General features: G+C 34.5%; 3 protein-coding genes across 5 annotated transcripts in view; 1 reads left to right on the forward strand and 2 right to left on the reverse strand.

The window, feature by feature from the left end:
• LOC117621863 overlaps positions 1 to 1,247 on the reverse strand; it is a 2,361-nt gene extending 1,114 nt beyond the window's left edge. Inside the window, exon 1 of the mRNA XM_034352402.1 lies at positions 140 to 1,247. Within this exon, the coding sequence (XP_034208293.1) occupies positions 140 to 1,247 (1,108 nt within the window). The remainder of the gene's footprint in view (positions 1 to 139) is intronic.
• A 1,667-nt stretch (positions 1,248 to 2,914) lies between these two features.
• LOC117623062 (tobamovirus multiplication protein 1) lies at positions 2,915 to 9,272 on the reverse strand. 3 transcript variants are annotated; one of them, XM_034353912.1, is made up of 13 exons: positions 8,869 to 9,271; positions 8,194 to 8,244; positions 7,747 to 7,780; positions 7,012 to 7,098; positions 6,855 to 6,906; positions 6,032 to 6,209; positions 5,812 to 5,907; positions 5,145 to 5,205; positions 4,343 to 4,407; positions 4,077 to 4,151; positions 3,899 to 3,974; positions 3,605 to 3,771; positions 2,915 to 3,473 (listed from the first exon to the last, which is right to left on the reverse strand). In XM_034353912.1, the coding sequence occupies exons 1-13, from the start codon at positions 8,983 to 8,985 to the stop codon at positions 3,450 to 3,452; spliced, it is 1,083 nt and encodes a 360-aa protein (XP_034209803.1). In that variant the 5' UTR covers positions 8,986 to 9,271; the 3' UTR covers positions 2,915 to 3,449. The 3 variants fall into 3 exon arrangements, with proteins under 3 accessions (XP_034209803.1, XP_034209804.1, XP_034209805.1); XM_034353913.1 differs by lacking the exon at positions 8,194 to 8,244 and having other exon boundaries at positions 8,869 to 9,272; XM_034353914.1 differs by lacking the exon at positions 4,077 to 4,151 and having other exon boundaries at positions 8,869 to 9,272.
• Positions 9,273 to 13,249: 3,977 nt separating this feature from the next.
• On the forward strand, positions 13,250 to 13,916 carry LOC117622913. Its single transcript, XM_034353731.1, has one exon. It carries the CDS (start codon positions 13,458 to 13,460, stop codon positions 13,689 to 13,691), a length of 234 nt encoding a protein of 77 aa, XP_034209622.1. The 5' UTR covers positions 13,250 to 13,457; the 3' UTR covers positions 13,692 to 13,916.
• Positions 13,917 to 14,443: the final 527 nt, after the last annotated feature.

Raw genomic sequence — 14,443 nt, forward strand, 5'->3', positions numbered from 1 at the left:
AAGTTCATGAGCAGTTACAACATTCCCACAGACATGCAAAAAATATTAATAAAATCGAATTATGAAACAAGAAACTGCAATGCAGTTTCTGCTAAAATTGCAACAAATGAAAATCTGCAATACATTACAGTAACCATACCTTGATTTCCATTCTTTCCCGAAGCACAGAGAAGCTGCCCCTTGTACTTGCTCTTCAAAAACGTAGCATCAATGAACAACAAGGGTATGCAATATTGAAATCCAGCAATGCAACCGCCAAAAGACACAAAAAACCGTCGAAAGCGATTAATTCCAGCTTCACAATCAAGAGTGCAGAGAGAACCAGTGTTAGTTTCCTTTACGGCGTCCGCATACCACACTAACTCGTTGAAGGACTTCGACTCATCACCGTGAACGTCCAATTTAGCTAACTCTTTGCCAAACCATGCGTGGTAGTATGAAATGTCTATACCATAATAATCTTTGAACTCGTGTATAATCTCAACTGGCTTCAGCTCTGGTTTTGCACGAATTCTGTCCACAATGAGGGAGGACACCACACGAGACCTCATCATCTTACTCTTTGATTCCCGTATCCGACCCGCACATGTATGAACATTATTTAACGTCCGAATTACAAAACTGCCAGTAGCTTCACAACGAGAAGCATAAACACGCCAGCTGCAACCCTCCAATTTCTTATTCGAACAAACAGCAACCACCCGCTTCTTGTCATTGCCGGCATATAAAAAATTAAATCCTACTTCAAGAGCGTACTTGCACAATTTCAACCGGAACTCCTCTGCACCACCGTCAAACTTCTGCCCCACATGATGTATGTATGTCTCCCACTCATTTGACAACAAAGGCTTAGCACTTGCTCTCTTCGACCTGCCCAAAAACTCGTTTCTGTCTTCGACAGTACTAGAACACGACGACTCGCCCTTTTCACATGCTATCAACTCCTTATTTACACAAAAATCACCACTATATTCACTGATCCCGCATAAATCCTTCACTAAAATATCAACAGTCTTCTCATTTGATATCAACAAAAATGTCCTCATCAAGTCCAAATCGCTATCCGTTTCTAGAAAACAACTCGGATAACTGGGCACCGAATACCGTAATGTGAAACAACCCAACTGCAAACCCCTAAACCTCAGACACAAAGTCTTCAAAATATCAACCATGGATGACTCTGATGAGACTGAAAACATGATGGTTTCCGACTTATATGTGCACTTGGCAATGACACACACCTCCATTAGCCTTGAAAATGCAAACAAAACAACAAACAAAAAAACAGAAAACAATTAAAATCACTAAATAATGTACATGAGCAGTTGTAACATTCCAATAGAAATCCAAATATTAGTATGAAATCGAATTATGAAACAAGAAACTGCACTGCAGTTTATAGTCAAAAACTGAAATAACAGAAACAACATTGCACTTTATGTGATAACATACCCATAAATTTGAATAGAAACCAAAAGAAAACCATGTTCAAAGTACTAAAACTTAGATAAAAACACATTTAACTCCATGAGCAGTTGTAACATTGCCTTTATGAAACCAGAAACTGCAATGCAGTTTCTGCCAACACTCCAACAAACAGATGCAGTTTATAACAGAGGAGGCAAAACAAATCGAATAGAAACCAAAAGGAAACCACGTTAAAAGTACTAAAACTAATATCAAAACACATTTAACTCCATGAGCAGTTGTAACATTGCCTTTATGAAACCAGAAACTGCAATGCAGTTTCTGCCAACACTCCAACAAACAGATGCAGTTTATAACAGAGGAGGCAAAAAAAATCGAGCCACAAAACTGAGCCACAAGATCGCGCCACAAAATCGAACCACAAAACTGAGCTCGAAAAACCCAAAACTGAAAGATTCGGCATGATAATCGAATGAAAGATTATCCAATTAGAAGGAAACAAGATTCGGCATGATAATCGAACGAAAAAGATTCGGCATGATAATCGAACAAAAAAACTGACAGATTCGGCATGATAATCGAACGAAAAAGGAAGAAATAAAAGGAAAACCAACCAGAAAATTGAGCTCCAACGGCGAGAACGAAAACGAAAACGAAAACGAACGAAATCTGCCTGCCAAACGAACGAAATTAGCCTGCCAAACGAATGAAATCTGCTGCCAAAAAAACGAGGACGAAAACGAAACAGAGAAGAACGAGGACGAAAACGAAATCTGCTGCCAATACTCGCGCCTTGTTTAAACATTCAGGGGCAAAAGCGTCATTTAATTTGTAGGTTTACAAATGGGCCAGGTTTTTTAAGAAGAATGGTAGAATTGTCTTATCAGTTGTCAAAATTTTATCTGGCCCAACGAATCTGGGCCTCTCTTTGGACTAATCCAAAATAGTAGTTTTTTCCTAAGTATTAAAACTAAAACCAAAATATCCAATATCTTACAAACTAATTAATAAAGTTAATTATGTCTAAAACCTAATTTAACATGGCTTTTTCACTTCACTTACTTTTGTTCATGGAATGTTATTTGACGGGTTGATTATTGATTTTGGTTGATAAATGCTTTTTGGTTTCTCTTCTTCCAAGCAATTCCTCTTAGGAATATGGGTTGAACCTTGGAACAGATCCGTAGGATGAGCTTTACCATTCAAGATCAAGAGTCCTCCACAAGAATCGAACTTGTAATCTTTTTCAGATGGGTTTCCCACCAAAAGTTGATATGCCAAACTAAAGCAACGTTAAATCACAAAAGTTACTATTTTCACAGCTACCCATTATAGATTCTCAAGTTTCTTGTTCTTCAGTTAATAACCTAATAATATACCAGATTTGCTAATAAATATAAATCATGCGATTAATTCATTCTGCTTCCTTCACCAATTCCCTGGCTGAATTCAGGATTTTTGAAACTGTGCAACTAAAAGAATGATATGTACATCAGTAAATAGTTAAAATATTTAATGAATCAAATCATGATCCAAAGTAAGGCATGCACCCGCAAGAGAGATAATTATCTGTTTGCATTGCAACACCCTCTGTATTTTTATATAATTTTTTCTCCTGGTTTCTGTACCAATAATCTATAATATTTTCGCCGTAACATCGTCAAAAAGACCCTAAACCCTAACATCGTCAAAAACACCCAGTTGAGAGGCATCTACATGTAAAAGGGTGTATACAGTAAGAATCCATTGGCAAAAGTGGATCGGCTAGCAGCATTTCTGGTGGTGAGGGTAGCAGCACTTCTGAAATGTAACTATGTACATGAACCAAATGCAAAAAGAGGCAGCATCCACATCCATGCATCAGCAGTACATGCTTGTATAGTTGAGAGGCATCCACATCCTCCATCTTCATTTGAATTTCACTGCGATGCATAAGTCTCAAATCATATGCATACGTGAGTCTGCATTTCCAACGTCTCTTCTCCCAGGACCAAAAGAAGTTTTAACTTCATAAGTTTTTCTTATATGGGACTTGCTCGTGATGCCTGCAATACAATTAAAAAGCCATCTGATGTCTCCTCTTGAAATGAACATAGTTTATAGCAAAAAGAGAAAGTAAAAAAACACAATTATGGAATTTGTCATTTCAGAAGTATGAAATAGTGTAGCAAAGGACCTGATTATTTGAACTTGTTACTGTAGCCCAACGACGTGGACGCTGTGTGCCCACTGCAGCATAGCTGACAAAAGTAATTGTTCTTGATTGTTCCCTTTGGTGATTAGCGATTGGGGGTGGCAATTCTCTTACAATCCATAATACAGAAGTTGAGGGCACCAAAGATCCTGACATAAAATAGAAAGGGTGCAAGAAAACTCATGATATTCAATATGTGACGAACAAAATGCAGTATCCTTCCCATTCATGATGGGGAAAATTGAAAACAATGCTCAGAAGGGAAGATAGAATTACCCATAAAATAGTACAGAATCAGAAAAACTAGCGCTTTTCCGCCATATGTTTTTTTCAGACTCCACTGACAATATAGCTGGCAAAGAGCTTAAAGTGAGGTAAGCAAGAAAATAAATAAGGAAAACTAAGAAATGAATTGCACAAAGAGTAGTAAGGTCTCTAGCCAATGACCGCTTACAGGAATATTTGTAAGAAGAGCTACCAATGCACTTGACGTAAAACATATAACAGAAGTAATTGCCAAACCAGCAACCTGTTTACAAAATTCCAAACTTACTAAATACAAACAGAAGTGTGCCAGTTTAGCCAGAAATTATAACATAACATTTTAAGTAAAGAAGTAGGTATTTTGCGTTCAAAGAAGAAATTAGTAAGTGCACTTTGAAGAATTTGAATAATATTTTTATCAAATAGAAGAGATCATTTCTGTCAGTTTAATAATACCTTCCACATTTCGGATGAAGCTTTCTCAGACCGTACTTTCCTTAACTTACAAATTAGCAGGATACCTGGAATTTTAGAAAGAAAGAGTGAAGTTAAATTGCAGACAGCACATGAAAGAATTCAGTTAAACTTTATAAAGCCAATATCACTTTTCTGACAACAAAACCCAGTTAACCTTGCAACATCCAATATACCAAAACATATGAAGAGTTTTTGGAACAAACAAGTCAATCTTAAAATCCTTAAACATAAAACTTGGATAACAGGTTGAGTCTTACCCCTAACACTATTCCACCATAATGTCAGTAAGTGTTACCCTACAAAAATGGTTACAGGGTAATAGTAGCGAAACTAGAGGAAGAAGCTTAAGCCTATGCACTACCAAACAATGGAAATGATAATTCGATAGTATAAGATATGCCAAAACCACTTACTGGTCTTGAACAGAACAACATAAGAATAATAAATAAACAAAAAACACAGACCTTTAGTAATATAAATAAATAAAGGGGGAAGAAAGTACAATTAAAATGGATGAAGAGTAATCATATCTAACTGAAGACCCTCAAGCTAAAGCACATATTACAATCAATACAACACTGCCCTAAATCAAGAAGAACGACTCTAAAAACATAAAAATGTTTTACTACGAAGCCCACGAGAATTTAAAACTTTAATCATCATATCCACAACAAAGAAACTAGATTGACAAAACCCAAATGAAACTGGTAATAAGAAGATAAATGTGGCATGACCTCCCAAAATAAATAAATGCATAATAAGAAGTTGTCAGTGCTCTCACCATAGCAACCTAATGCTCCTCCTAATAAAAGAACCGTGAAAGCAAGAAAGTCTTCATATGCCTGTAAGATGGTTGCAGTTATTGGGCGATGATAATTGCCACATTTAAACGAATAGATACATAAAGACACATCATTAAGTGAACAATAAGAAAATATGATATGATGCAAACAAAATGTTCCAAAATTTTAAAAGGAAAACTAATGATTGGAATTTCAGGAAGTTTAAGCATACACAAAGTGCTGGTGTCTCACACATGTACTAGATGTCTAGAACAATCAAGATAAGACCAATCTTCTATACACAAATAAGGGGATGGAAAAACACTTATCTCAACTAACGTTTATCTACACATGTTAGTAACAAATCAAGTAGACGAGACCAGCAATTTCCTCAAAAAACACTGATATTGACCTAGACCTTAATAACCAATCAATCTCCATAAGGAAATAAAAATGCCAGCTGCAGTTCCAAATTCTCCTGTATGAATTATCAAAATGCCAGATATGGACTGAACTGTGTTTTCTTCTAATTCTTTAAAACCTAATTTCCCGGTAGATGTCATGCCTAGTATAAGTTACCATGTTGCAAAATTTTCCGAAAGACTGTTAAGACAAAAGTTCATCTGATGCTAAAAAGGATAGAGTAGGAAAGATTGTAGTCCATACCTGAGCCACTGCTGAAGAATCAATGGGATTCTTACCCACACCGATCCAGATTACCACAGCAAATGACATCATCAGAACAAGGACAAGCACAACAACCTAGTGGAGAAACGGATGAAATTAGATGACAAGAAGAACGAGTGATAACAATGTTTCAGTGAAAGTTACACAACTTTTATACGACAAATTAAGGGCAATAACAAAACAAGTCTATTTCTCATACCGCAATCACAAATTTTTGGTGACTTCCAACATGAATGCTTTGGAATGAACAACAAATCCGATGACCATCTTTGTTTGATGAATTAGGTTTATTCTTTGAATTTTCCAACAAGGCCTGCTGCATGCTATCGTCCTCGTCATCCTCCTCGTCATCATTTGCCTGATGGCAAAGGTCGACCCTACAAAGTCATTGTCCATAACAGCATTTGTATACCTTATAATTATAAATTACACTGCAACTGTACAAATTTCTATTGTGCAGTCTTTAGATATTGTAATTGAACATATAAAAAAGAATTCATGATGCTATTTTCTATCTATTTTGCAACATGCTTCAAAGTGAAATTGGTATTTGAGTAATTGACTAACAGAAGAAAAAAAACTTTTATTTTCTTTTGGTGTATGTTAAATACAAACAATTATAAGTATTAATGTCAAGGAATTGTCACAATCGCAAGTACAAATATACAAAACTAACATTGGGTGTAGATGAAAAATGAATAGTATAAAAAAAAAACCTAGAAATTTCAGAAGGAAATCTAGCAAATGCCAAGTAAACATTAATCATGAAATAAAGCAAAAAAGAAAAAAATCAAAAGCATTTGAGAAAGATGGAATTGCATTCTCAGAAGATGGGGAGGACATTGTTCTTCAAATATCCTATTGGACACAGCAAACATAACCTTAACAAGATGCTTTCAACAGTTCAAAGGATGAAAAGACATTGATCTAGGTAAGAGAAGTTGCTGTCATGCTTTTCAATCAACCAGACCATCTCTAAAATTTCAACATGAGAAAGCCTAATCTAAAATAAGAAAACTTACCAAAAGGATAGGAGTAGAAGAAAAGCTGCGAGAAACAGAATTTTGGGGTAGGCTGTAGCAATATTTTTCATCAATAAGATCACCAGTGACTACAAAGAAACTCTAGAAACAAACATTTGAAGCAGCTCGTCAATCAGCATAACTATGTAAAATATACCCATTAGGATGAACCCGCAGACATTAGACCAGCAAAACCACTTCTTACAAGCTGCAACCAACGTAGATGTAAAATATATGAAGTACCCTGCCAAAAGAAGAAATTTGACGATATAACTTTATGAAGTACATAATATGACCAAACAATCTTTTTTGAGCATTTATAATTGCTTAAGAGTGTCTGAGAATTGGTAGAGTGGAAAGAGGAAAAGATAGAAACTGTTTTGATGAGTTGAAGTGTTCAAACAGAAAATCAATGTAAACCTGCAGAAGACTTAGAAAATTTTATCAAAGAATATGATGAGAATGAAAGACGTAAGTAGTCAATGCTCATGCACTATTGTGTACATCAAGTTATACCATAAAGGACGTGTTTCCTTTTTATCAATGTAAATACACGGGAGAACTGATCTGATACAATTGGAACCCTTGTACACCCACTCTCTCAATACCCCAACTTTGCATTCTGGCTGACGAGCAGATATGAGTGATTTAAACCAATCATTTACGCTAAGCCAACCTGAAATTGTATGTAGCATATGACCACACAGAAAACTGACGACAGTGACTTAATTCAAAAGGCTTTGATAGTATGGCATAAAAAGTCTTGTAGCCTTTGCAATAGAGAAGTACTTTAAAATTCCACTACCCAGTTTAACTCAAATTTGAGTCAGAACCATTATTTGACTTTTATAAAAGAAAATTGATGACATGAACCACAAATCCTCAGCCTTACCCAAGTTAGAAGAGCCAATCATGAGGTGGAGTACCTGCCAATTAGTAAACATTTCAGTCAAATGGTCCCTATGAATAGTGAATGTACATACAACTGAAATGAATATTATAGAACTTTTAAGAATTACAAACCATTTTTCACATTCAACAAATGTAGACAGAGCCTAAGCATATTGCAATACAAATTGTAAGACTGATGGAATCAGCACAAAGTGGGGGGTGGGGGGAGGATTCCATAGAATTTGCACATAATATATGACGTGAAGTTGCAAAAACCAATTTTCAAAACAGCATCCTTGCACATAAGTGCTCATAGCATTCCTACCACGTACAGTAGGAAGTACAAACATCAGACAAGAACACGCTAGCTCTGCCCTCAATTACTAATAGAACAACTTATGATATTTAAAAAAAATAAGCTTTAGAAGTAAGAGATGATGCCCCTTACTTTTTGGCGTGTCCATCCACTTTGTCGATTGCGCATGTGAATCCTGACCAGCTGGAAAAACAAAATGCTAGATGATTCCCAACTTAGGGAAAAGAGTAATTAAACAAGATAAGTACTTGTGAAATATTTAACCAACAAGATAACAATACAAACCAAAGATACCAGTATCTATAGTGTAATTACAGTAACAAAATTTAAGGCCTTATACATGCGTAATTGGCTCTCAGAAACTATTGGAGAAGTCGGAATACTTGCAAAGATAAGGGGATAGTGATAGTGGAAGTAATAAGAGATAAATGGGGAGACATGCAGGATGTTTACTAGAGTTATTTATTTTACCCTTATTTTAACTTATAATCTGATATAAGGGCAGCAATGCACAAGCATTTTCTATCTTAATGTCTGTGCCTAAATTATAATTTCAAAGGATCAAACTAATTGTAGAATTTCAATTTTTCCTCCACTTTCTCAGCAACCAAACACAGCGTAAAACACAAATACCCATTCAATCCAAATCAAAATTCATGGAATAAACATGCATTATCCTTCTCACGTTTAACACATCAGTCAAAGTTGAAAATCCCTCAAAATAGACCAACCCACATAATGAAATTCTTAGCAGAGCTGAAAAGCACAAACAATACAGATGACAGAGGAAAGAGTGTTCAAACAAACCTGAGAAAACGCAATTACAGCAAGAACGCCATTGAAGAAGGCCAAAGCTATGTTGAAGACAAGCAAGTCCAAAGGAAAGCAATCACTTTTTTCCACTAGGAGCTCCAAGAACATCATCTTCTTCTTCACCTTTCCAGAAAGCAGAGGAAAAGAGAGACCTTTTTAGCTATTAACTCTCTCACTTTCTGTCTATCTAATCTTAGAAACAGAGAGCGATTAGAAAAACCAGCTTTGTAAGTATTTATATATATAGAAGGATCTTTAAGTGTACGGTGGGACAAGAACGACACAAAAAATTTAGCTTTGCCCACCAAAAAAAATCAGCCTTGTGTTTCTGTTTCTGTTTCTGTTGTTGCTGTTGATTTTTGGGACTCTTTCGTAGCTTAGTAATTTTGTTTTATTTTTTGCTCTGAAATAAAACCATAATTATAAGATTTATGAGAAATGTGGAATTGCTAGAGAATATTAAATCTATAAAGTTGTAATAAGGTTTTAAATAAAAGTACTTTTTTATTAATAAAAAAAAGTATCTAAAATATCACAAGACTAGTTACAAATACTTTAGAATATTAAGGGATATTTAGTTTCATGTTATAAACACTATTTTCCAAAATTTCAGTGTCTGCATACGTGTAACTCGACCTTGTTGTGATCTAAGTCCTAATTAATAATTTAAAGATATTTATGATGCCTAATTGGAAAATTTGAAGTCTTTTCAACCATATTTGAGTTAATGGGTAATATTTTTTTTGAGCACCTATCCTATAAAATGGGTGATAATGTATTAAATGAATGCTAGGACTCGAAATTAGGACCTTTAATGAACGAATAATTGTTCTAAACCACTACATAATATATCTTTGCAATAGATAACATTATTTATAACATCTCAACTATTTTTCGAAAGAGTTTATATTTCAATATTTTTTTTCTTTAATTCACATTTTTCAACACTAGAAAGAAAATTATCAATAGATTAAGAGCTAGTTAATATTCCTTAAAGATTTATCCAAAAGAGAAACAAAAAAAAATCCCTCCTCTTATGGCTCATTGGCTCATGGCCATTCCCATTTCATAATAGGTTGGTGTTTGACAACAAATAAATATTTTTTTACAAGTTAAAATAATATATATATATATATATAAAATGTGTTGTGTAAATTTGGGTTTGAATACAATAAAAAAAAAAGGTGGAATGTCTATCTTCCCTTCCCCCATCTGCCACGTCACACAATCGGGTCAAAAACTTGCTAAATATCTAAGGGGGTGTGACATTTTGTAGGACAATTGGACGCGGCGTCCATGTTAAATAACCAGACAAGAGCTATACACCGGCTAAGGGATTCTGTGACCCATGGGATTCTATTGGGCCAAGATGCAAATTCTACCCACAAGAATTCTCGGATGTGATTTTGTTGGACCATAGATATATATTGTGTCCTGTTTTGTGTATGTGACTACTAATGGTTCTAAATTGCCCACGCGCCAAGGTTCCTTATCTCCCTCTTCTTCTTCTTGATCATTCACTGTGGAGTACTGGTATATGTCTATGAAGTTACGTGCTTTGTTGATACGGATCAGGTATTGAAATTAGAGGATATTGTTATTTGTTAAAAGCAATTTTAAACTAGAATGACATAGAAGATTTCTCTCAAAACGTAACATTAAAAGAATTATAAAAATATGAAAGACGAGCGCCAATCAAGAAGGATGATTAATTCAAGAGGAACAATTTATACTTATATATCCTGGAATAAAAATGAACTATATAAATTTCTATTAGGCTAATCAAAGTTCTTAGTATGATTTAGACTTCATTCAGTTCAATCACTTTATCCCCAATCTTATCCTAAAAACTTGTTCAAGATGTTGCCAAGCACTACAGATTGTCTCCACAATCAATATAATATTATCGAAACAAGACATATTTGATATCCTTTTACATAAATGGTCAACCCATGCAATAATCATGGTGGCATACAAGTTATAGAAAATTATGTGTAAGATCCTCGTCTTTTGTTAAATGATGAATTTTGTGTGTTTGTGTGTTAATAATGTATCAGCACGTTTTGTTTGTGATAGATTATCGACAATAATATCGACCCCTTACCAATAAAATCCAATAAGATCTAGTCAATTGATTTGGTTAATTGACAAACCAAGAAGGAACTGCATAAATCTGGCTTCTTGGAGATACTTCTAGGTAAACAATGTTGCCATATTAATTCTATTGAGAATCTCATGTAATAACGAAGAGGAATGCTAGTGTGCTAGCTACATACAAAAAGAAAAATCAGATCTAATAAAATCATATTCACCCTTCCAAATTCCAATAATGCCCTGCTGCCCAGATAGATGAGGTAGAGTTTCATCATCTTAATTCTTCTTCTGGAGAATCAGTAAGGAGCCAATGCTTCTCAGAAAAGCAACCTTGAAATAACATCATAAGCAAAAGGGGTAAAAGCCCTAGAGAAAAGAAAGAGAAAAACACTTGCAATTGGATGATGAGAGAAACTGAGAAACAGGGTCTTCAAATTAACTTTGTGTTTCAGCAGCTGAGTTTGCCTTAAATGAAGCTTTAGTGGCTTTTAAAAAAAATATTATATGTAAATGGAATAAGAGCTTGCAACTTCTGATTTTGCCAAATTAACTTCAACTTCCGCAAGTTTTCAAATCTGAAAATTGCTTGGAATTGAGAAGTAAATTGTGTCTATTTTCTTCAGAAAGTGACGATATATATGAAAGTGATAGGAAAATCAACTTTGTGTATACAATTAAAATATATTATTTTTTTCATATAATAGAGTTCGGTAAACTAAATGTAATAAAGTGAAAATTTCCAAAATAATAATAATTATTATGTGAAAAAAACCACAGACGCATAAGTGGCCAACCCAATTATGAGGCTGTCTCCTCCAAGATACTATTCTTTTTAGACTATCTGGACATTGACCGTCCTACACAAAGTGCTCATTAGATGGACGTTGCTCCACACCCCCACGCTGGAAATAATCTAAAGCTTCCTCAGAGTTCTCTGTCTCTCTATATTTATATTATATAGTATCTATAAAATCAGAGATATTGGGATGCATAATCTTTAAGTTAAGAATCTAAATCAAGCTCAAAATCATATATTATAAGGAAAGTATTATTATTATTTTTAAAAAACCCCTAAGTTCTAAAGGGAAAGATGTCAATAATTTCAATTTGTTAAATGCAAAAAGGTTTTGAGTAAAGTATTTGTATACGCATGCCTTGTGTTTCTAAGACTTCCTTGTCACGCTTGCTTACTTTTATGAAGAAGAACTCATATCTCCCGGTTTCATACACAATTTGTATAAAACCGGCATGAGCTAAAAAGTATAAAATTAAAGAAGAAAATGAAAGCATTGTTTAACGTTGAAAAGCCAACAAGCCGTGCATGTGTGCATGATGAACTGGACCCTGCGGTAGGATCCAATAATATTGGTTTGAACTGTTCCAACAAACTAGCCGTTAAATATAAGCTTGACCAACTGGACCACATCTGCCTACACCATACCAAACCGTTATTAGAAGATGAATGAAACTGCCAAATGTCGAATTTGTCCTTTCCAGTGCATTTTTTATGTGCCGTTACAGAAAGAGAGAAATGATGAGAAGACTCCGTTAAGAAGATGCCAATCAAAAGCAGTGCAAACCAAGCAAGCATATAATCCTGTATGATTATGAATGGCAACAGATTGTGATCCTTATTTATTACCATCATTGTTCCTTGTTGTTGGTTCATATGTTTTTGTTTTATTTTTTTATAAGCGAACTATTTTAATTTCTTTGTATATCACCGACTGGATTTACGTAATTTTTTTCTTCCTCTTTCGTCCTAATCAATTGAGCTTATAGGTTGTCAAGTATATGTATTCCTAACATTAGGGGAAAAAGAATTACATGGGAAGGTAGAATATATTCTATTGTAAGGATCAAGTTTTTTGTAAAAGTGATCCTTGAATGATAATTTAAAAAATGAATAATTCGATCAGATTATGAGATTATATTGTGTAATAAGTTCAAACAAATAATTAGTGATATATAAACTTACTAACCAGTTAGCGCTTGAGAATACGTCAGCCTCCATAACCAAATCTACAATATGACCTTTAGAAGCGAACCCAATCGCCACAATATATATTTGCATGACGTCTTTCGTTGGTGTTAAAAACTAGTCCATAAACAGTGTATCGGTTAACATTTTCCTAATAGAATTATTATAATAATGATACTGTCTTGCTGTAAACTAGTCTTTTTAAAACTAGAATATTCGGCTACTAAGCTTTAGGGTGCTTTACCAATTATTAAGTACCAGAAATACCCTCCCATGAGACCTCGAATTCCATTGATCGCTCTGGCCAGCAGGCCCAGCACCAGCTGCAACCACCAACACCTTCTTTTCTTTTTGAAGAAACCAAAGCTCTGCCTCTAACCCTTCCCTCCATTTCTATATATACCATCAGCTCACACTTCTCCCTCTCAGCATACCAATTGCATGAAATACGACAACGTTTTAGAGAGAGAGAGAGAGAGAGAGAGAGAGAGAGTTTGTACATATTGTGATGGAAAATAAGTCGGAAAAGAATTCAAAGAAGGAGAAGGCCGTTTGGTCGTTAAAGAAGGTGATTAGCAAAGAGCTGTGGCCAAGGAAATTCTCAGTGTTCAAATGGAAGCGTCTGGATTTTCAGACGACCATTGTAGACGACGTCGTCTTCAAGGTTCTCTCTGCTGTGGAGGTTGTCGTTCTGGTCTCCACGCTCTGCTTCTTCTACCTTTGCTGTGGTTGCCACATCTGACTGACGTCATCCATTCATTATAATTAGTAATTAGTTTCTTAATTTCATCTTTTAATTTGTATAATTGGGTATTAATTTGATGGGTTTTTGCTTTTGTTGCCAAAAGTTGGGCATAAAGAACGTGTAAACTAGTTAGTTTTATTTTTGGTCCTTGAGAATTCATTTGTGTAGCGGTCCATTTTCATTTGGAAAATAAGATGAAGTGATGAACTCTGTTATGATTCATGGGGTGTGTGTGCATTTATTTTATTTTTTCAAGCTTGCTCACTTTATTTCAAATTTTCCAGTTTCTACAAAGTTATTCCATTATTAAAAAAAAAAAAAAGGTTAAAAGAAAATTAGAGTTGGGTGATGTCAATATGAACTTTGATTTTTAAAAAATTCTGTTTTTGCTCAAAGTAATTATATAAAACCTAGATACCAATTAGACTATCAACACCAATTTGCAAATTGGCAAATTGGAATGAAATATTGCAAATAATTATGGGTGCATTAGACAATGTTTTTTTTTTTCAATACCCAAAAAAATTGCTTTATAGATGAAAATGAGAGTGATAATGGGAGTGAGTAACAAAGCGAAAATAATTGCAAATATATTTTAGTTTTAGTTTTCACATTTGATACTCCTCTCTCTTATCATTCCCTCTCATCTTTCGTTTCAATTTCATTTTCATTCTCATTCTCCCTCTTTTTTCTATATACTAAAATTGAAATAGTAATCAAACGGGCCATAAGTTAAAAGCTTGGGCTAA

Source organism: Prunus dulcis, chromosome 3, assembly GCF_902201215.1.
Source record: "Prunus dulcis chromosome 3, ALMONDv2, whole genome shotgun sequence".
In the NCBI taxonomy this organism is placed as follows: domain Eukaryota; kingdom Viridiplantae; phylum Streptophyta; class Magnoliopsida; order Rosales; family Rosaceae; genus Prunus; species Prunus dulcis.

Excerpts from the sequence above, each read along its gene's own strand:
- LOC117623062 (XM_034353912.1), bottom strand. The coding sequence starts at position 8,985 with ATGATGTTCTTGGAGCTCCTAGTGGAAAAAAGTGATTGCTTTCCTTTG. Across the intron at positions 8,245-8,868 it reads CTGTAATTGCGTTTTCTCAG|CTGGTCAGGATTCACATGCG; the intron begins GTTTGTTTGAAC and ends TTGTTTTTCCAG. Across the intron at positions 5,908-6,031 it reads ACCAAAAATTTGTGATTGCG|GTTGTTGTGCTTGTCCTTGT; the intron begins GTATGAGAAATA and ends TTTCTCCACTAG.
- LOC117622913 (XM_034353731.1), top strand. The coding sequence starts at position 13,458 with ATGGAAAATAAGTCGGAAAAGAATTCAAAGAAGGAGAAGGCCGTTTGG.